General features: G+C 36.5%; 1 protein-coding gene across 2 annotated transcripts in view; it reads right to left on the bottom strand.

Annotated features, from left to right (window-relative positions):
• The window catches only part of ADGB (androglobin), a 181,504-nt gene that overhangs the window by 26,047 nt on the left and 131,939 nt on the right, over nucleotides 1–23,518 (bottom strand). For both annotated transcript variants that reach the window (XM_088840947.1, XM_088840948.1), the window contains 2 exons: nucleotides 15,435–15,628; nucleotides 13,118–13,229 (listed from right to left, as the gene is read on the bottom strand). In XM_088840947.1, coding sequence (XP_088697073.1) covers nucleotides 13,118–13,229; nucleotides 15,435–15,628 — 306 coding nt within the window. The remainder of the gene's footprint in view (nucleotides 1–13,117; nucleotides 13,230–15,434; nucleotides 15,629–23,518) is intronic.

Here is a 23,518-nt window from a genome sequence, read left to right as displayed (position 1 = left end):
AGGTGGTGCTAGCGGTAAAGAACCCACCTGCCAAAGCAGGAGACATAAGAGACACGGGTTCTATCCCCGGGTAGGGAAGATCCTCTGGAAGAGGGCATGGCAACTCACTCCAGTATTCTTTTCTGGAGAATTCCATGGACAGAGGAGCCTGTTGGGCTATGGTCCACAGGGTCACAAAGAGTTGGACATGACTGAAGTGACTTAGCACGCATGCAGGCACTGCTTTCATGGCATCTGGTACGTTTTGCTATGTTGTTAATTGTTTTTCATTCATCTCTAAGTACTTTTAAATTTCCCTTACAGTGCACTTCATTTCTTCATATGGGTACGAGTTACTGCCTACTATCCTTTGATTTCAGCCTGAAAAACTTCCTCCGGTGTTTTTCATAGAGCAGATTTGTTGGTAACATTTTTTTCAGTTTTTGTTTTTCTGGAAATGAGGCTTTGAAAGAGATTCAGCTCCATTTTCTTGTACCAGGAACACAGGCTGTTAGATTTCAAAGATACTGCTTTGCTGGAGACCATGGGATGGGACTGGGACAAGTAAAAACCCTATAAACCTTCCTGTCCTTAAAGAGATAGGGTCATTTTTCTGGAAAAGAGTCTTTGGTGATTTTCAGAATTCTAAAAGTTGATTCTGATAATCTCTGCTAGTTTTTTTTCTTTGTTTTTATGGAGGATTTAATTTTTTGAATCCTTTTTTTTCTTTTTTTGGTATTTCCATTGATGTTCTCCTGGATTTCTTTTCTTCTTTTAAGCTTCTGAGTTATCTCTGCATGATGTTTGCCTGGAGCAGAATCCTGAGAGAGTGGAGAGTTCACATAGGCCAGTTCTCTCACAGTTGCCTGGAGACCGTGTCATAAGAGCATGAAATAGCAAAACGCTCTGTGGAGGTAGGTGAGATTCCATTCCAAACAGCTCAGCTCTTGAATGTGATGAGTAGGCAAAGTAAAAAATGGACTGATTTAACTTGTGGGCAGAAAAGTGAAAATAATCAGAGAAATGCAAATCAAAACCACAATGAGGTACCATTTCACACCAGTCAAAATGGCTGCTATCCAAAAATCTACAAGCAATAAATGCTGGAGAGGGTGTGGAGAGAAGGGAACCCTCTTACACTGTTGGTGGGAATGCAAACTAGTACAACCACTATGGAGAACAGTGTAGAGATCCCTTAAAAAACTGGAAATAGAACTGCCATATGACCCAGAAATCACACTCCTGGGCATACACACCGAGGAAACCAGAATTGAAAGAGACGCATGTACTCCAATGTTCATTGCAGCACTGTTTATAATAGCCAGGACATCGAAGCAACCTAGATGTCCATCTGCAGATGAATTAATAAGCAAGTTGTGGTACATATACACAATGGAGTATTACTCAGCCATTAAAAAGAATGCATTTGAACCAGTTCTAATAAGGTGGATGAAACTAGAGCCTATCATACAGAGTGAAGTAAGCCAGAAAGAAAAACACCAATACAATATACTAACGCATATATATGGAATTTAGAAAGATGGTAATGATAACCCTGTATACGAGACAGCAAAAGAGACACAGATGTATAGAACAGTCTTTGGGACTCTGTGGGAGAGGGTGAGGGTGGGAAGATTTGGGAGAATGGCACTGAAACATGTATATTATCATATGTGAAACGAATCACCAGTCCAGGTTCAATGAATGATACAGGATGCTCAGGGCTGGCACACTGGGATGAACCAGAGGGAGGGGATGGGGAGGGAGGTGGGAGGGGTGTTCAAGATGGGGAACACATGTACACCTGGGGTGGATTCATGTCAATGTATGGCAAAACCAACACAATATTGTAAAGTAATTAGCCTCCAATTAAAATAAATAAATTAAAAAAATAAAAATAAGAACAACAACAAAAAAAGAAAAGTGAAAATAATCAGACCACAGAAAGAAAATAAGGCTACTTTAATGAGAGTAAGGGTAAGGCACAAGGGTAGAGAAATGATGAATCATGGCAACTGAACCAAGAGACAAAGAAGGAAGATGGAGATTTTCATAGGGAGCCACACAATAAGATCATCTTTTATCAGAAACCCAGGAGAGAATGTAGAGACACTGCAAAGGACATATTTTCTCTTTGGCTTTTTGAGATCCTTGGTTAGCCAAAAACTTTGAGGGTGAAAAAGCAGTACTTGCACAGAAATGGGAGCCCATGTATTTCAGCACTGCTTCCCTGCAGAGCTCCTCATGGGGCCTCTGGTACATACAGATGGTGCAGTACCAGCGCTCCACCTGTAGCCCAGGTATGAGAAAACTGGGCCTTGACCAGTCTCAATGGCTATAGCTACCGCCTCGGTTTCTTACCCCAGTAAAATCCAGGTCCCAGAGGTCTCAGTGGCAGCAAAGTTAGGATTTAACTATGTTAGAGATCTGGCTGTGGCCAGTGCTACATAACAGGACCTCATAAAAGCTGGAGGAGAGGAAGTCATTCTTTTTACCTTGTGCTGCCAGACAACTCTGTTACCAGTAATGCTATGCTTATCATAAAGCATCAATCCACAATTGTAATTAATATATGAATTACTCAGGGAGACTGAAAAGTACAGATCTTGAAGCCCAAACCTCAAAGAGTCAAACCTCTTAGAGTTTAATATTATTGTTGTTGTTTACTTGCTCAGTTGTGTCCAACTCTTGCAACCCCATTGGACTACAGCACACTAGGCTTTCCTCTCCTTCACCATCTCCTGGAGTTTTCTCAAACATATGCATTGAGTTGTTGATGCCATCCAACCTTCTCATCTTCTGTCATCATCTGTCCCCTTCTCCTCCTGCTCTCATCTTTCCCAGCATCAGGCTCTTTTCCAGTGAGTTGGCTCTTCACATCAGGTGGTCAAAGTATTGGAGCTTCAGTTTCAGCATCAGTCCTTCCAAAGAATATTCAGGATTGATTTCCTTTAGGATTACCTGGTTTGATCTCCTTGCAGTCCAAAGGACTCTCAAGAGTCTTCAGTCTTCTCCAGCACCACAGTTCAAAAGCATCAATTCTTCAGTGCTCAGCCTTCTTTATGGTCCAACTCTCACATCTGTACATGACTACTGGAAAAACCATAGCTTTGACTATGTAGACCTTTGACAGCAAAGTGATGTTTCTGCTTTTTAATACACTGTCTAGGTTTGTCATAGCTCTTATTCCAAGAAGAAAGCATTTTTTAACTGATATGGAGCCCAGGAATGTACAGTTTTAAAACTACCTCAACTAGTTCTGAGTCATACTTGAGAAAGACTTTTAAGCAATGTATACAGCCGTCCCTTTCCATTGAAGCAAATGCTGCAAAGAGCTGGGCTGAAGGGAAGAATACCACCGAGTAAGAGTTCAATGAAGCTGAAGGTACCTTTGGTTTTTAGTCATGTCTGACTCTCAGTCATGTCTGACTATTTGCTACCCCATGGACTGCAGCACACCAGGTCTCCCTGTCCATCACCAACTCCCAGAGCTTATTCAAACTCATGTCCATCAAGTCAGTGATGCCATCCAACCATCCAATCCTCTGTCTTTCCCTTCTGCTCCCATCTTCAATCTTTCCCAGCATTAAAGTCTTTTCCAATGAGTCAGTTCTTTGCATCAGGTGGCCAAAGTATTGGAGTTTCAGCTTCAGCATCAGTCCTTCCAATGAATATTCAGGACTGATTTCCATTAGGATGGATTGGTTGGGTCCCTTTGTAGTCCAAGGAACAGTCAAAAGTCTTCTCCAATACCACAGTTCAAAAGCATCAATTTTTCGGCACTCAGCTTTCTTTATAGTCCAATACTCACATCCATACATGACTACTGGAAAAACCATAAACTTGACTAGAAAGAACTTTCTTGGCAAAGTAATGTCTCTGCTTTTTAATATGCTGTCTAGGTTTGTCATAGCTTTTTTCCCCAAGGAGCCAGCATCTTTTAATTTCAAGGTGCAGTCACAAACTGCAGTGATTTTGGAACCCAAGAAATAAAGCCTCTCACTGTTTCCATTGTTTCCCCATCTATCTGCCATGGAGTGCTAGGATGGGATGCCATGATCTTAGTTTTATGAATGTTGAGTTTTAAGCCAGCTTTTCCACTCTCCTCTTTCATGTTTATCAAGTGGCTCTTTAGTTCTTCTTTGCTTTCTGCCATAAGGATGGCGTCATCTGCATATATGAGGTTATTGATATTTCTCCCAGCAATCTTGATTCTGGTTGGTGCTTCATCCAACCCAGCACCTCGCATGATGTACTCTGCATATAAGTTAAATAAGCAGGGTGACAGCAGACAGCTTTGTTGTACTGCTTTCCCGATTTGGAACCAGTCTATTGTTTCATGTCCGTTTCTAACCATTGCTTCTTGACCTGCATACAGATGTCTCAGGAGGCAGGTCAGGTGGTCTGGTATTCCCATCTCCAAGAATTTTCCAGAGTTTGTTCTGATCCACACAGTCAAGGCTTTGGCGTAGTCAATACAGCAGAAGTAGATGTTTTCCTAGAACTCTCGTTCTTTTTCGATGATCCAACGGATGTTGGCAATTTGATCTCTGGTTCCTCTGCCTTTTCTTAATCCAATTTGAACATCTGGAAGTTCATGGTTCATGTACTGTTGAAGCCTGGCTTAGAGAATTTTAAGCATTACTTTGCTAGCATGTGAGATGAGTGCAATTGGGCAGTAGTTCGAACATTCTTTGGCATTGCCTTTCTTTGGGATTGGAATGAAACTAACATTTTCCACTCCTGTGGCCACTGTTGAGTTTTCCAGATTTGCTGGCATATTGAGTGCAGCACTTTCACAGCATCATCTTTTAGGATTTGATGATTCCAACTGGAATTCCATCACCTCTAATAGCTTTGTTCATATTAATGCTTCCTATAGTTCATTTGACTTCACATTCCAGGATGTCTTGCTCTAGGTGAGTGATCACACCATCGTGATTATCTGGGTCATTAAGATTTCTTTTTATAGTTCTTCTGTGTATTCTTGCCACCTCTTCTTAATATCTTCTGCTTCTGTTAAGTCCATACTATTTCTATCTTTTTTGTACCCATCTTTGCATGAAATATTCCCTTGGTATCACTAATTTTCTTGAAGAGATCTCTAGTCTTTCCCATTCTATTGTTTTCCATTTCCTTACATTGATCACTGAGGAAGGGTTTCTTATTCTCCTTGCTATTCTTTGGAACTCTGCATTCAAATGGGTAAATCATTCCTTTTCTCCTTTGCCTTTCACATCTTTTCTTTTCTCAACTATTTGTAAGGTCTCCTCAGACAACCATTTTGACTTTTTGCATTTCTTTTTCTTTGGGATGGTCTTGATCACCACCTCCTATACAATGTCACAAACCTCCATTTTTAGTTCTTCAGGCACTCTTTTCTATCAGATCTAATTCCTTGAATCTATTGTCACTTCCACTGTATAATCGCAAGGGATTTGATTTAGGTCATACCTGAATGGTCTAGTGGGTTTCCCTGCTTTCTTCAATTTAAGTCTGAATTTGGCAATAAGGAGTTCATGAGCTGAGCCACAGTCAGCTCCCGGTCTTGTTTTGTTGACTGTATAGAGCTTCTCCATCTTTGGCTGCAAAGAATATAATCATTCTGATTTTGGTGTTGACCATCTGGTGATGTCCATGTGTAAAGTCTTCTCTTGCGTTGTTGGAAGAGGGTGTTTGCTATGACCAGTGCGTTCTCTTGGCAAAACTCTGTTACATCTCTTGTGTAACATGGTTTTACATCTGTTTTATTGGCAAGAGAGTTCTTTACCACTAGTGCCATCTTGGAAGCCCTAACACCATGCCCACAGACTTTAATCAATAAAGAACATGTGAAATAAGTATTCACATGTTCATTAATAGTATTATACACTCTACATTTTTAATAGTACCATACACTCTATATTTTTAAGATGTTAAAAAATGTCAGATCTAATGGAATCTCAGGCTGCCCCATTAGGTATTTCTGGGGCATTCTTTTCCTACCACTCATAGTTCTTAATGAGTCATACAGTTAGGCATATATGATTCCACTCAATTTATCATATTCTAAGGAGAAGGGCATGGCAACCCACTCCAGTATTCTTTTTTGGAGAATCCCCATGGACAGAGGAGCCTGGTGGGCTACTGTCCACAGGGTCACAAAATCTGAAATGACTGAGTGACTAAGCACAGTATATATTCAAGTTAATATTCATGAGCATTACATAACTATATATATATTTATATATTCATATATATATGTATGGTATTTCTATTTATATTTACCAAGTTTGATTGTAATTGTATTGGTATTTATGTGCTACATATAAATATAGATCTACAACATTTGGTTTCTTCAAAGACTCTGAACTGAAAATACACCATGCATATAGGTTTTTCTGTTTATATTTACCATGTGTGATTGTAATTGTATTGGTGTGTGCATGTGGTACATACATATATGAATATACAAATATGGCAAACCACTTCAGTATTCTTGCCTTGAGAACCCCATGAACAGTATGAAAAGGCAAAATGATAGGACACTGAAAGAGGAACTCCCCGGGTCAGTAGGTGCCCAATATACTACTGGAGATCACTGGAGAAATAACTTCAGAAAGAATGAAGGGATGGAGCCAAAGCAAAACCAATACCCAGTTGTGGATGTGAATGGTGTTAGGAGCAAGGTCCGATGCTGTAAAGAGCAATATTGCATAGGAACCTGGAATGTCAGGTCCATGAATCAAGGCAAATTGGAAGTGGTCAAACAGGAGATGACAAGAGTGAATGTCAACATTCTAGGAATCAGCAAACTAAAATGGCCTGGAATGGGTGAATTTAACTCAGATGACCGTTATATCTACTACTGTGGGAAGGAACCCCTTAGAAGAAATGGAGTAGCCATCATGGTCAACAAAAGAGTCCGAAATGCAGTACTTGGATGCAATCTCAAAAACGACAGAATGATCTCTGTTTGTTTCCAAGGCAAACCATTCAATATTACAGTAATCCAAGCCTACGTCCCAACCGTAACACTGAAGAAGCCAAAGTCAAATGTTTCTATGAAGACCTATAAGACCTTTTAGAACTAACACCCAAAACAGATGTCCTTTTCATTATAGGGGACTGGAATGCAAAAGTCAAGAAACACCTGGAGTAACAGGCAAATTTGGCCTTGGAGCATGGAATGAAACAGGGCAAAAGCTAATAGAGTTTTGCCAAGAGAATGCACTGGTCATAGCAAACACCCTCTTCCAACAACACAAGAGAATACTCTACACATGGATATCAACAGATGGTCAACACCGAAATCAGATTGATTATATTCTCTGTAGCCAAAGATGGAAAAGCTCTATATAGTCAGCAAAAACAAGACCAGGAGCTGACTGTGGCTCAGATCATGAACTCCTTATTGCCAAATTCAGACTGAAATTGAAGAAAGTAGGGAAAACCACTAGACCATTCAGGTATGACCTAAATCAAATCCCTTATGATTATACAGTGGAAGTGAGAAATAGATTTAAGGGACTAGATCTGATAGACAGAGTGCCTGATGAACTATGGACGGAGGTTCGTGACATTGTACAGGAGACAGGGATAAAGACCATCCCCATGGAAAAGAAATGCAAAAAAGCAAAACGGCTGTCTGAAGAGACCTTACAAATAGCTGTGAAAAGAAGAGAAGTGAAAAGCAAAGGAGCAAAGGAAAGATATAAGCATCTGAATGCAGAGTTCCAAAGAATAGCAAGGAGAGATAAGAAAGCCTTCCTCAGCGATCAATGCAAAGAAATAGAGGAAAACAACAGAATGGGAAAGAATAGAGATCTCTTCAAGAAAATTAGAGATACCAAGGGAACATTTCATGCAAAGATGGGCTCAATAAAGGACAGAAATAGTATGGACCTAACAGAAGCAGAAGATATGAAGAAAAGGTGGCAAGAATACACAGAAGAATTGCACAAAAAAGATCTTAATGACCAAGATAATCACGATGGTGTGATCACTCACCTAGAGCCAGACATCTTGGAATGTGAAGTCAAGTGGGCCTTAGAAAGCATCACTACGAACAAAGCTAGTGGAAGTGATGGAATTCCAGTTGAGCTATTTCAAATCCTGAAAGATGATGTTGTGAAAGTGCTGCACTCAATATGCCAGCAAATATGGAAAACTCAGCTGTGGCCACAGGACAGGAAAAGGTCAGTCTTCATTCCAATCCAAAAGAAAGGCAATGCCAAAGAATGCTCAAACTACTGCACAATTGCACTCATCTCACACACTAGTAAAGTCATGCTCAAAATTCTCCAAGCCAGGCTTCAGCAATACATGAACCGTGAACTTCCAGATGTTCAAGCTGGTTTTACAAAAGGCAGAGGAACCAGATATCAAATTGCCAACATCTGCTGGATCATGGAAAAAGCAAGAGAGTTCCAGAAAAACATCTATTTCTGCTTCATTGACTATGCCAAAGCCTTTGACTGTGTGGATCACAATAAACTGTGGAACATTCTGCAAGAGATGGGAATACCAGACCACCTGACCTGCCTCTTGAGCATCCTATATGCAGGTCAGGAAGCATCAGTTAGAACTGGACACTGAACAACAGACTGGTTCCAAATAAGAAAAGGAGTGCATCAAGGCTGTATATTGTCACCCTGCTTATTTAACTTATACGCAGAGTACATCATGAGAAACGCTGGGCTGGAAGAAGCACAAGCTGGAATCAAGATTGCTGGGAGAAATATCAATAACCTCAGATATGCAGATGATACCACCCTTATGGCAGAAAGTGAAGAACTAAAGAGGCTCTTGATAAAAGTGAAAGAGGAGAGTGAAAAAGTTGGCTTAAAGCTCAACATTCAGAAAACTAAGATCATGGCATCTGGTTCCATCACTTCATGGGAAATAGATGGGGAAACAGTATCAGACTTTATTTTTTCGGGCTCCAAAATCACTGAGGATGCTGATTGCAGCCATGAAATTAAAGGATGCTTACTCCTTGGAGGGAAAGTTATGATCAAACTAGATAGCGTATTAAAAAGCAGAGACATTACTTTGCCAAGAAAGTTCCGTCTAGTCAAAGCTATGGTTTTTCCAGTGGTCATGTATGGATGTGAGTGTTGGACTGTGAAGAAAGCTGAGCACCGAAGAATTGATGCTTTTGAACTGTGGTGTTGGAGAAGACTCTTGAGAGTTCCTTGGACTGCAAGGAGGTCCAACCAGTCCATCCTAAAGGAGATCAGTCCTGGGTGTTCATTGGAAGGATTGATGCTAAAGCTGAAACTCCAATACTTTGGTCACCTCATGCAAAGAGTTGACTCATTGGAAAAGACCCTGATGCTGGAAGGGATTTTGGGCAGGAGGAAAAGGGGACGACAGAGGATGAGATGGCTGGATGGCATCACCAACTCGATGGACATGAGTTTGAGTGAACTCTGGGAGTTGGTGATGGACAGGGAGGCCTGGTGTGCTGTGATTCATGGGGCTGCAAAGAGTCAGACACAACTGAGGGACTGAACTGAACTGAACTGAATCTACAACCTTTGGTTTCTTCGAAGACCTGAACTGGATACATTATGCATGTATTGTGCCTGATAAAAGCAACAATAATATTTATTTGAATTCAGGAAATTATTTTATATTTCTGCTAATAAAATTAGCACTTGTACTTGAAATCAAATATTTTTGAGAATGATATAGCTTATGCTTAATGCAAATAGATTAGAACTTCAAATATGTAGGCCAGGAACATAAACAAAGGGCTTCCCAAGTGACTCAGGGGTAAAGAATCTGCCTGCCAGTGCAGGCCATGTGTGTTTGATCCCTGGCCTGGAAGATCCCCTGGAGGAGGATATGTCAACCCACTCCAGTATTCTTGCCTGGGAAAACCCATGGACAGAGGAGCCTGACAGGCTATGGTCTATGGGGTCAGAAAAGAGTTGGACATGACTTAGTGATTAAACAACAGCAACAAACATAAAGACTAAAATAACAAGACTGCTAATTATTATATATATTAAGGCAGATAATATCACCAAATATTACCTGCTCTGGATTCTCCATTTTTTATTTTCTTAAGTGAAAGTAAGCAATTTTTACTAAAATGTAAAGTATTGAAATATACTAAAGGTGGCACTGTTGCTTCATGTTAACCAGAGGCCAAACTTTTTAAAGTTTTATAATAGTTTCGGGCCTTACATTTTATCATGAATTGTAACAAAGTAAATCTTTGAAAAAATTAAATTAATATATTTTATTTCTCATATAAATTAGATATGAAGTTTAAATCAGTTAATGGGGCAACATTTCCATTTAATTTACATATAATTTTAAATTGGGTCACCAACATTTTAATGAAAGAAACGCTTGACCAATTTATATTTGATATATTTATAATTGAAAAGTAAGCTAAGTTAATAATTTCAAGACATTGATAACTTAATTACTCAAAAATATATCTCACTCTTAAGGTTTTAGTTTGTAGGCCATAGGTTATAAATATAATTGACAAATGGAAGTGAAATTACAGAATGATTATTCTGAATTCAAAAGCTATGTAACTTTTAGAAAGATTGTCCAACATATTTTTTCAAATAAAAAATTTTCCTAGTTCATTTTAAATACAATTCAATCCTGAATTTCTTTGCTACTTTCAGAACTGAAACAGAGGAGTTATTATGTAACACAGAAGTTATTCTAATTTTACAGGTGATAAGTAACCCAGTTTCTACTACTCAAATGTACAGTAGCTTAGCTGCTTTACTGTATTTCTCCATTTAATGTTAACTTCCTTTAAAAAACTTAATTTATGCTATTAATTTGTACCATAACCAAGATCTACATTTTACATTATTCTAGTTCTTAAATTATACTACTGTGTTCAGGTACTGAAAATCCACCTGTGCTAGATTTTGAATTTAAGAAACATACACGCTATACATTACATCCCTGGGGGTTATTTATAACTGGAAGTTTGTGTCTTTTGATCACATTTACTTATTTTATATATCCCCCAGCCTCCTCTTTGGCAACCACCAATCTGTTCAATGTTTCTATGAGTTCTCTTATTTCAGATTCTGCATATAAATGAGTTCATATAGCATTTGGCTTGTTCTTTTATCCCACTTATCAGAATATCCTCAAGCTTCATTCATGTTGTTGTGCAGGTTTTCCTTATTTTCATGGCTGAATAATATTCCATTATATATATATATATATATATGTATATATATATATATATCTCACAATGTCTTTACCCATCCATCCATCAATGGGCAATTAGAGTGTTTGTGTGTCTTGGCTATTGTAAATAATGTTGCAATGAACATGGAGGTACAGATATCTCTTGATGATAATGATTCCATTTCCTTATAACATATACCCAAAATTGGAATTGTTAAGTCTTATGGCAGTACTATTTTTAATTTTTTGAGGAATCTTCATCCTCCATCTATAGTGGCTGCACCAATATACATTTACATTAACAGTGTAATAACCGTTCTGCTTTCTCCATATTCTCTCCAATACCCACTATCTCTTATCTTTTTGGTAACAGCCATTCTAATAAAATATCTCACTGTGGTTTTGAATCACGTTTCCCCAATGATTAGCGATGCTGACCATAATTTCATGTGTCTGTTGGCCATCTGTATGTGTTCTTTAGAAAAATGTTATTCAGAGCCTATGTCCATTTTTTAATTGGAGTGTTTCTTTTTTGATACTGAGTTACACGATTTCTTTGTATATATACATATGTTTATATATATGTGTGTGTTTTATGTTTATATATATATGTTTTATGTTTATATATATGTGCATTTTACGTTTATATATATATATATATGCTTATTAACCATCAGATACCTGGTTTGCAAATATTTTCTCCAATTCCATAAGTTGCTTTTCGTTATGTTGATGGTTTCCCTTGACATATTATTGTCACGTTACACAATCCAGATCTAAGCATCGTCCTAGCCCTTTGCACCATCAAGAAGGAATGTCATCTTTTAGGAGTTGTCTTGTGGATGCTAGCAGAATGTTGCTTTTTATGGCGGAGCAGGTATTTCTGATGTTGGAAGAAGGCTGGTAGATGCATAATGCAGATACATAATGCACAGTAGAGGAGAGACAGGAAGACACAGGACAGAATTTTTTTTTATATTTCACCTTATCTAGTCTTGCCATAAGTTGTGAACTTTATTTTACAGTAGTAAGTGCATTTTTAGTTTTGTAAGAAATTGAAACTCTTCCAACTTGACTGCGCCATTTTGTTTTCCTGTCATTGGTGTGTGAAAATTTCTGTTGCTCTGCACTCTGACAAGCTTTTGGTATTGTATTATGCTCTTTTGTAGTGTACAATTTTAGTTTTAAAATAATGTACATAGGTTAATTTTATGATTGGGCAATCTTGCTTGAAATTTGAAAAGAATATACATTGAAAATATTCATTCCTTTAGATTTAATTATTATACTTCATAAGGGTGGCTCAGGGGTAAAGAATCTGCCTGCTATGCAGGAGATGAAGTTCTATCCCTGCACAGGGAAGATCACCAGGAATAGGAAATGGCAACCCAGCCCACTATTCTTGCCTGGAAAATTCCATAGACTGAGGAGCCTGGCAGGCTGCAGTCCATGGGCTCTCAAACAGTCGGACATAAGCATGCACACATGCAATATATGTTTAAGAGTAGAGGCTGTTTCAGATTTTTTTAATCTAAAGCATCACTCTATTTTTTTCCTGCTCAGAAATATTGAGAATAGTTTACATTTTGAAAAGAGAAACCTGAATTCTCTTTCAGTGGAAGATTCTTTTTCTCTTAAATATTTTAAAAACATATCTTTAAAGTTATATTTTTTAAAAACTTGGACAAAAATAATTTATAATTAGAAAAGTTTAGAGTAACTTTGTTAGATAATCATCAAGTAATTTTTACTAACTGGACAAAATTTGTTTAAACTTGACTAAACAATCATATATTTCTTGGTTTTCATAACAAAATAGTGAAAATGTTGAAACACATAATCAGTTAAAAGAACAGGAAATGCCACTGGATTAAAGCATAAATTGTAAGCAATAATGTTTTAGTAATTACATGACAAATTTACTGTTAAATATGTATAGATAATATAAAATGCAGGAATAGTATTTGGAGTGACATACCTTTGTTATCATTTTTCTCTAAGTCTTTTAGTGCTTGAACAAACATCTGTTGACTTTCAGTGAGAGGCCAACTGTTATATAACACCAAACACTGTATAATATACTTGTATACCTGGAAAAATACAATACTTAAGTATAAACAATAAAAATAAACATAGTATATGCTAAATCATTTATTATTTTAGGCATATAATAAATGCATTTTTTCTGCATCATACAATAATGATTTAATTAAATACTGTTATATGTTCTCCAAAATTCTGTAACACCACAGTCTATAATATCCTCATATCCCAACCAATACTACCATACATTCTAGAATTTATAATTTTTGCATTCATGTATATAAGATAAATTTATTTGACTTTTTTTACTCAGTTTTGGAATCTGAATTATATTAATCTCTTAAAAAGACTGGAAGGTTTGTATTGTTATTCTATTTTCTAGAGTAATTTACTCCTCAAAAGTCTGTTAGATTTATCCTGTAAAGCCTCTAGGCCTATGCTTTTTAGAAAGGTATGACTTTGATTATCATTTGTTTTATTATTCTTATTATTTCATATTTTCTACTTTTTATGGAGCAGCTAGTCTCTTCTTCCTCCTACCCCAGGAATTTTACGTTTAAAACAATTTTTCTAAGTTTTAAATTAGTATGTGTGTGTGTGTGATCAGTTGCACAGTCGTGTCCAATTCTGTGGCCCCATGGACTGTAGCCTGCCAGGCTCCCCTGTCCATGGAATTTTCCAGTCAAGAATACTGGAGTCAGTTGCCATTTCCTCCTAGAGGAGATCTTCCCAACCCAGGGACTGAACCTGTCTCTTGTGTCTTGCATTGGCAGACAGATCCTTTGCCACTAACACCACCTGGGAATCTCTAGCTAGTATGAAGTTGTATATAATACTTAAAAAATTTTTAAACCTGTTGTTTGCATTTATACCTTCATCCTATTTTTTGTTCTATATTTGATTCATTTATATTTTCTTTCTTTTTTCTTAATTGATTGGTCTTACAAAAAGCATGTCATCTTTATCAATCTTAAAAAGCTTAGAGTTTAATTGTTGTAGATTTTGTTCCCCGTTTCTTAAAGTTTTACTCATTTTATCATATTTTTTCTCCTTATTTTTGAGACTATTTTACTCGTTCGCTACCTTTTTTGTTTCAATAGCTTAGTTAATTTGTTTGAATCATTCATATTTTCTGATGAATTAATTTAAAAAGTCAACATTCCACTGAATGCTATTTTAGATGTGGTTTACAAATTTTCATTTGTAGTTTTCATTTTTATTGAGCCCTTTCTATTTAATACTTTCTTTTTAAAGGATTTTAAGCTAAATAATTATTTAGTATATTCACTCTGTTTTCACATTTATGTGATTTTAAGCTGATAATTATTAATTTCTATATTATTAAATTATGTTCAGATAACAATTACACAATATAGTTTGGGTTTTTTTGAGGCTTATTATGTGTCCTATGAAAGAGTATATTTACTTTTTATGAGGTGAAGTGTTCTATATAGACATCTAAAAGATTAAGCTTATACTTAATATTTCAAATCCGAATGATAAAATGTATTTTGTTTTCAACATAATTTACTCTTTACTGAAAAGTATGTGTTAAAATACTCAAGTATTAATTGCTAGTTGATTTTTCTATGTAATTCTGTGTATGCTCAGGTGCTCAGTTGCTCAGTTGTGTCTGACTGTAGTCATGTCCCGTGGACTGTAGCCCACCAGGCTCCTCTGTCCATGGAATTCTCCAGGCAAAAATACTGGAGGCTTGCCATTTCTTTTTCCAGGGTATCTCCCTGACCTGGGGATCAAACTTGAGCATCCTACATTGGCAGGTGGATTCTTTACTGCTGAGCCACCAGAGAAGCCCAATTACTGTCATATTAGACTTGGTTTTGACATTTTGTTCTTATTTCTTTCAATTAATTTATTTTCTTGATCTCCAATGGATAAATCATGTTTTTATTTGCTGCCTTAAATTATATACATTATTCTTTACTTCTTAAATTTTAGGAAAAGAATTGTTATGATATATGTTAAACTTTTAGGAGTAGTCAGTCAGTCAGTCAGTTCAGTTCAGTCGCTCAGTCTTGTCCGACCCTTTGCGATCCCATGAATGACAGCACGCCAGGCCTCCATGTCCATCACCAAATCCTGGCGTTCACTCAGACTCATGTCCATCGAGTTGGTGATGCCATCCAGCCATCTCATTCTCTGTCATCCCCTTCTCCTCCCGCCCCCAATCCCTCCCAGCATCAGAGTCTTTTCCAGTGTACAAATTGAATAATCTTCTAAATGTGAATTACCTGTTGTGGTGTGCTAGCATTTTCATCTATAGTGGGTATATAACTGGTTTCTTCATCCATAATAGGCTGACCAGTGTCTATTATCGCACTTGTAGGCCTTTTATAGGATTTCTGACCTCCTGCAGATTTTTTCTTGATGTATAAATCTTGCTCTTTCTTTAAAGCAGCATGAGTTGAAAGAATTTGCTTGCTGGCTGAATATGAGAAATATTGTTTATGTTAAAGTATGTGGAATACATAATCATTACTGTGTTATTTATTATGTCCTTATAAAACACACTCAAATGGACAGGTCAATTTATTTTGTTTTCATGAGATAAAAAACATCACTGGCTTCTAGAGAATATCCTGGTCTTAAAGAAACACTGTAATGGTATATGACTTGGTTAGAACAATGCATTTTCTGAGCAACCATTGATTGCTACAAGAATGTACAATTCAACAAATTTTCATTCATTCTGTGCCATTTGAATGACAATAAACTAATACCACATGTTCTGACGACTTGAGTGTTTAATACTATGCACGTGTATGTTATTATAATTTTTAATGTCTATATTATTTCATAATTGAAAAATCATATAAGTACCATTACATTACTCACATGATTTGTTAATTAAATACAGCTATCAAATGATATAATTTACATAAGTTTTTAGTCCTAGAAGGAGTTCCCATAAAAATAAATTTCTTACATAGAAATTTAATAAACTAGCTGTAAAATCTGTACATTGAGTGTATAAAATATTGTTGAGAGAAATTAAAGGTATGTGTTCATGGACCAGAAAACTCAGTTTTGTTAAGATGCCAGTGCTCCCCAAGTTTAACAAAATTCCAATAAAAATCTAAAGCTATAAACCATGTGGTATATCCATACAACGGAATGATACTCAACAAGATACAAAGGAATGGAGTAGCAACAATATCAGAGAAGGCAATGGCAAGCCACTCCAGTACTCTTGCCTGGAAAATCCCATGGACGGAGGAGCCTGGTGGGCTGCAGTCCGTGGGGTCGCTAAGGGTTGGACACAATTGAGCGACTTCACTTTCACACATTGGAGAAGGAAATGACAACCCACTCCAGTGTTCTTGCCTGGAGAATCCCAGGGATGGGGGAGCCTGGTGGGCTGCCGTCTGTGGGGTCACACAGAGTCGGACACGACTGAAGTGACTTAGCAGCAGCAGCAGCAGCAACAATATAGATGTATCTTAAAAACATTACGCTGAGCATGCTAAAAGAGTATTTACTTTTTATGAAGTTTTAGAAGATGCAAAACTAGTTTATTGTGATGGGAATGTGAACAGTGCTTGCCTCTTTGGGTGTTGGGAAATTGAAGAGAAATAGCCTGAGGGAATTTTTCTGGGTAACAGAAATGTTCCATTTCTTTTTAAGAGTGTAGGTCACACTGATAGATAAACTTATCAAAACTCATCAACTTAGATTTATTTTTTTGCTCTATGTAGGTTATACTTCAATAAAAAATTAAAAATGAATCACAAAAGTCCCTATCTTTTCCTTCATTACTTCCTTCAAATGTGTACTTAATCATTCATAACCCACTGTTATGAAAAATATTTGAAACAAATATAAAATAATGAAAATATTTTCCTTAATATATGATAGTCTACACATAAATTAGAAAAAAACAACTAATTCCATAATAAAATGGGCAAAGCACCTAAAATTTTTGTCAAAGAAGGAAATATTAAAAGGTAATATATAAAATATATAAAAATATGCTTAAACCACTCTAATGGTAAGCAAAATATAAACAAATCTTCTTTATGATTCAAATTGAAATCAGAAATACGAAAAACCAAAAAATATGATAACACTGTCATTCAGGGGAGTGGGTGAAAGAAGATAAATTTATGCAAACTCAACGGAGGGTAATTTGACAATATATACCAAAGTCACTACTGTCTGTACCCAGTGACTCAACAGTTCTACTTCTAAGCATTTATCTAATATATGCATATTCAGTTCAGTTCAGTTCAGTTCAGTCGCTCAGTCGTGTCCGACTCTTTGCGACCCCATGAATCACAGCACGCCAGGCCTCCCTGTCCATCACCAACTCCCAGAGTTCACTCAAACTCATGTCCACTGAGTCGGTGATGCCACCCAGCCATCTCATTCTCTGTCATCCCCTTCTCCTCCCGCCCACAATCCCTCCCAGCATCAGTGTCTTTTGCAGTGAGTCAAATCGTCGCATGAGGTGACCAAAGTATTGGAGTTTCAGCTTTATCATCAGTCCTTCCAATGAACACCCAGGATTGATCTCCTTTAGAATGGACTGGTTGGATCTCCTTGCAGTCCAAGGGACTCTCAAGAGTCTTCTCCAACACCACAGTTCAAAAGCATCAATTCTTTGGCACTCAGCCTTCTTGACGGTCCAACTCTCACACTGATACATGACTGCTGGAAAAACCATAGCTTTGACTAGACGGACCTTTGTTGCATGTTTCAAAAAATGTCAATTCAGATTTCTTTAAAAAATTAAGTACTGTTTATATAAACTAATGATTAGAATAATCACACATCACTATCAGTAGGAGACTGGTTGCATTAATTATGATAAATCATCAACAAATTTGAACCTTATACAACTATATGAAATAAAATGTTTTACTACTACTCATACATATTTTTTCCTCAAATCCTCAATTGCTTAGATTTGAAGGAAAGTTACGACCAACCTAGACAGAATATTGAAAAGCAGAGACATTACTTTGTCAACAAAGGTCCATCTAGTCAAGGCTATGGTTTTTCCATTGGTCATGTATGGATGTGAGAGTTGTAATAGAAAGAAAATTGAGCGCTGAAGAATTGATGCTTTTGAACTGTGGTGTTGGAGAAGACCCTTGAGAGTTCCTTGGACTGCAAGGATATCCAACCACTTCATCCTAGAGGAAATCAGTCCTGAATATTCAGTGGAAGGACTGATGCTGAAGCTGAAACTCCAATACTTTGGCCACCTGATGTGAGGAGCTGACTCATTTGAAAAGACCCTGATGTTGGGAAAGATTGAGGGCAGGAAGAGAAGGGGATGACAGAGGATGAGTTGGTTGGATGGCATCAAAGATTCAATGGACATGGGCTTGGGTGGACTCCGGGAGTTGGTGATACAGGGAGACCTGGCATGCTGCGGTTCATGGGGTCGCAAAGAGTCAGACACAACTAAGCGACTGAACTGAAGAAAATTTTGTGGAAAATTATGAATTTTATATTACCCTTACAGCATGAGTATTGATGTAAAGTATTATTCCTAATAAGTATATGAGATATACAGACATGCTTTTAAGTTTTCCATGAGATAGCCAAAAATCTAAAGAGGCTTAAGATTTTTGTTCCTAGCTCATTTCAAAGCCTGGAATTCTTTTGCAATGGAATTTCTTCCTTCTTTAGTGCCATATAATGTTTGTTTACAGGCCTCCCTGGTGGTTCAGTTGGTAAAGAAACTGCCTGTGATGCAAGAGACCTGGGTTTGATCCCTGGGTCTGGAAGATTCTCTGGAGAAGAGAATGGCAACCCACTCCATTATTCTTGCCTGGAGAATCCCATGGAGAGAGGAGCCTGGTGGGCTATAGTCTGTGGGAAATCAAAGAGTCAGACACGACTGAGCGACTTAACACTTTACTTTTCCATGTTTGCTTACAGAATATATAACTTAATCTGTCATGTCCCATTTCACTAAAAAGATAACACACATAAACACATTTTTTGCGTGTATTTTTGGTGGGAGCCTTTCAGAAATACATACAGTAAAAAATTCATAAATAGATATGTTTCCAAGAGAAGCACCTTAAAAAATGTTTAGAAAGGAAAAGAAATTTCAATATCTGCTTATATGATTCATAAACATAAACTAATAGCATTCTTTAAAAATAAGAGTCTGTCTGACATCTAAATAAAGAAAATATCTAATTTATGATAGCTACTCTATCAACTTCTATGGAGAAAATTTTCAATTTTTTCTGTGAACCATAAAGAAATCTGAATAGATGGAAATAAATAGCCTTTACTTGCATAGAAATTCAATACTATGAAGGTATAATTAATCTATATATTCAAAGCAATCAGAAGGAAAATGATTTTTTGGTTTCAGGGGAAATTTAAAATATTGTATGTAAGTTCATTTAGAAATACAATTATGAAATAGAAGCATCTTGTAAAAGAAGAACATTCTTGGATAATGGCTCTAATTTGGGGTCAATTTCCGAATTAAGTTCTCATTATGTTTCTCCTCCATTGCTGTCACTTTTTCTTGGCCAGAAGTAAAAAAAAATATACCATTGTGTTAAATGTTTATGGGTGATTCTTTTGCTGCTACTGCTGCTGCTGCTAAGTCGCTTCAGTCATGTCCGACTCCGTGCGATCGCATGGACCGCAGCCCACCAGGCTCCTCCATCCATGGGATTTTCCAGGCAAGAGTACTGGAGTGGGGTGCATTGCCTTCTCCGATTCTCTTGCTAAAGCGAACTTTTTTTTAAATTAATTTTTTTGAAGGATAATTGCTTTACAGAATTTTGCTCTTTTCTGTCAAACCTCAACATGAATTGGCCATAGGTATAATGATATCCCCTCCCTTTTGAAACTCCTTCCCATCTCCCTCCCATTCCACCCCTGTAGGTTGATGCAGAGCCCCTGTTTGAGTTTCCTGAGCCATACAGTCAACTCCCGTTGGCTATCTATTTACATATGGTGATGTAAGTTTCCATGTTATTCTTTCCATACGTCTCACCCTCTCCTCCCTACTCTGCATGTCCATAAGTCTATTCTCCATGTCTGTTTGCCACTGTTGCCCTATAAATAAATACCTCAGTACCACTTTTCTAGATTTTGTATATATGTGTTAGAATACAGCATTTATCTTTCTCTTTCTGACACACTTTACTCTGCATAATAGTTCTAGGTTCATCCACCTCATTAGAACTGACTCAAATGCGTTCCTTTTTATCGCCAAGCAATGTCACTCAGTCACAAAGAGTAGGACATGACTGACTGACTGGACTGAACTGAATATTAATTAGCCATAAATGCTAACTTTTAAAGTGAAATAATGATAAGCTACATGAGCAGGAGGAGAAGGGGATGACAGAGGATGAGATGGTTGGATGGCATCACCGACTCAATGGACAGGGGTCTGAACAAGCTCCAGGAGTTGGTGACGGACAGTGAAGCATAGCCTTCTACAGTCCATGGGGCTGCAAAGAATCAGACATGACGGAGCAACTGAACTGAACTGATATGATAAACTACAGTGTTTACCTCTATGAATATAAAACAAAAACTTTGGAGAGTAATTTTAGGGGCAACTAGTTACTTAAAGAAAAAATGTAAGGCTGTAAACAAGATAGGAGAATCGCCCACAGTACCCGCTAAAGTTTTGGAATTACAGTATTCCTTCATGAAGTAAAGCAAAAAAAAAAAAGAAAATCTGTACAGCATGGATTAGAGAAAAGAAAACAAAGTCATCTTCAAGAGTAAGAGTGGCATTTGGACTAGCAAAACCTAATAGTACCCTTACTGGTCTTAACATACTTGAAGAGAAATATGTTTAAATATTATATTTTGTAATTTGGGCTTATCCAAATAAATAAATAGAAATGGTGCAGGCAGACTGGCATGAAGAGCCACAAAGCAGAAACATGAACTAGTACTGAAAATGATCTAGAGGATGTTCAGGGATAAAGGGGAAAAGATGGGAGGAAAGGAGACATGATCTGAATTAATTTGCTGTTTTAACTAGGCTCATTATATTACTGATATAATAGGGAATTTCCCACTTTCCTGTGTCTAAAGCATGACATTTGTGCCCTAATTGTGTCATTACAATGTAGTGTCTTCTCAGTTCTCTGCTCCTCCAGATTTTCATTCATATTGAAAAGAAATGGCCCTGGGCTGCAATAACAGTTTCCAGGGTCAATAAGAGAGGAGAAAAAGAGTCCTGATTTGGTTGCATTTATTTTAAAAAGGAGAAAGAAAAGTATGAATATTAGAAAATAGGCAACAGGTAAATTCTTTTTAGTAATTTGCTTATATACTTGAGATAATCAGCATAAACGCTATTGGGAATAATGAGAGATCAGGAAGAATGCCAGCCACCACAGAGTTATGCAAAGATCAACTAGACAGTATAATCAATTTTAAATAAAACATGAAGGCAGAAATCAGAAAAAGCAAGCTTATCAAAATAAATGAAAGTGGATTACATCACCCCATTTCCGAGATTAGAATCTTAGATTTAGTGGGAAAAACTACCCATTTATAAGAGAAAGGTTGAAAAGCTAAATGTGTGAACCAAAATGAACAGGCAAATGATAACACATGAAGAACCAGCCTTACTATCATACAATCTATTAAAGTTGAAAAAATACTGTTTTATATTCATTTTAAAAATACAGCATATCAATAAATATAAAGCAAATGTAGAACTTTTTGCAACTAACAATGTAACATATAGATATGTAAACTGGAAAATATTAGAGATAAATTTGTACACATTTTACAATTAAAATAGATCTTAACATACTTTTTTCAAAAAATTACAAACCAATAAGATAAAATGTAAATGACGATTGAGATTTTAAATATTGCAACTAGCATGTTTTCTTTTTATTATATATACATAGAGAGAATGTATATGTGACTGCACATGTATTTAGACATCAAATCATTTACCTCCAAAATAGAGAATAAGGGTTCTTTATAAACCTCAATGTAACACTAACCCAAACTGATTTGAATTAGGTTGCAGTGAAAACATCTATCCAATGCTCAAAATAGAAAATACATAAATCACACTAACTCCAAAAGTTTAAGTAGATATTAACAACAGAAGACCAGCTAAAATACTTATTTGGAAATTGTAAAAATAGTATAATAGTTAAAAGTTAAAGGGAAAATATGATCTAACAAACCAAATTAAATAGTATATTCAAAACACAGGAATGTATTGAAACATTATGGATACAAAAGTTTTATTTCAAGAATGTATTCCAATTTAAAAATTAATTTATGAGACTCAAAGGGATAAAATTTGATGATTTTTATAAACAAAGAAGTAACCAATAAAGTTCCAAACCTATATTAAAATCCTTAGAGATCAATAGAGAAAAACTTTCTTGAATATTATAAAGGGCATTTATCAGAAGTCAACAACAAGCATCATACTGAATGGTAAATGCTCTAAGCCTTCCTATTTAAGAATAAGAAGTATATCAACATCACTCTTATTTAACATAGGTTTGAAGACCCCAACCAATGTCATAAATAAGAAAAACAAATATCAATTACCAAAACTGGTAATATTCTACTTTTGTTTAAAATGAGGATGTAAAAATGGACAGCAGAGGTGAAAAAGCTAATATGCTAACAGTATTTCTTTTTTCTGTGGTTGTATGATTACAAAGGATTTCTTGCTGCCTTATTTATAATTTTCTATTTTTCAGCTTTCTACATTGGGCATGTGTTACTTTTATAGTCAAAATCAAGTTATTAAAATAAGTGAATATATCTTACAGTATCATTGTTATCCCTTATTTCAGAGATAATTTTATTAATTAAAAGCTCTTGTGATTATTACATTACAGGTAATAATTTCACCTTTTAAAATTAATTTTAATAAGTAGAATATTTTCTAAAAATAATGAATTTGGAATAAAAGTAAAGAAAGAGACACAGATGTAAAGAATAGTCTTTTGGACTCTGGGAAAAGGTGAGGATGGGATGATTTGAGAGGGTAGTGTTGAGATATGTATATTATCATATGTGAAGCAGATCGCCGGTTAAGATTTGATGCATGAGGCAGGGCGCTCAGGGCTGGTGCACTGGGATGACCCTGGGGGATGGGATGGGGAGGGAGGTGGGAGGAATGTTCTGGATGGGGAACACATGTGCACCCATGGCTGATTCATGTCAATGTATGCCAAAAACCACTACAATATTGTAAAGTAATTAGCCTCCAATTGAAATAAATTAACTAATTAAAAAATTCAAAATAATAAAAATCTATTTCTTATTTGAAAATCTGAGAGGGTTCAAGTAATAAAGTCTTTAAAGTACAATTATAACAAATCTATTG

Source organism: Moschus berezovskii, chromosome 10, assembly GCF_049115385.1.
Source record: "Moschus berezovskii isolate FMDL1 chromosome 10, NW_MosBer_1.0, whole genome shotgun sequence".
NCBI lineage: Eukaryota > Metazoa > Chordata > Mammalia > Artiodactyla > Moschidae > Moschus > Moschus berezovskii.
This window is presented reverse-complemented; position numbering and strand designations above follow the sequence as displayed.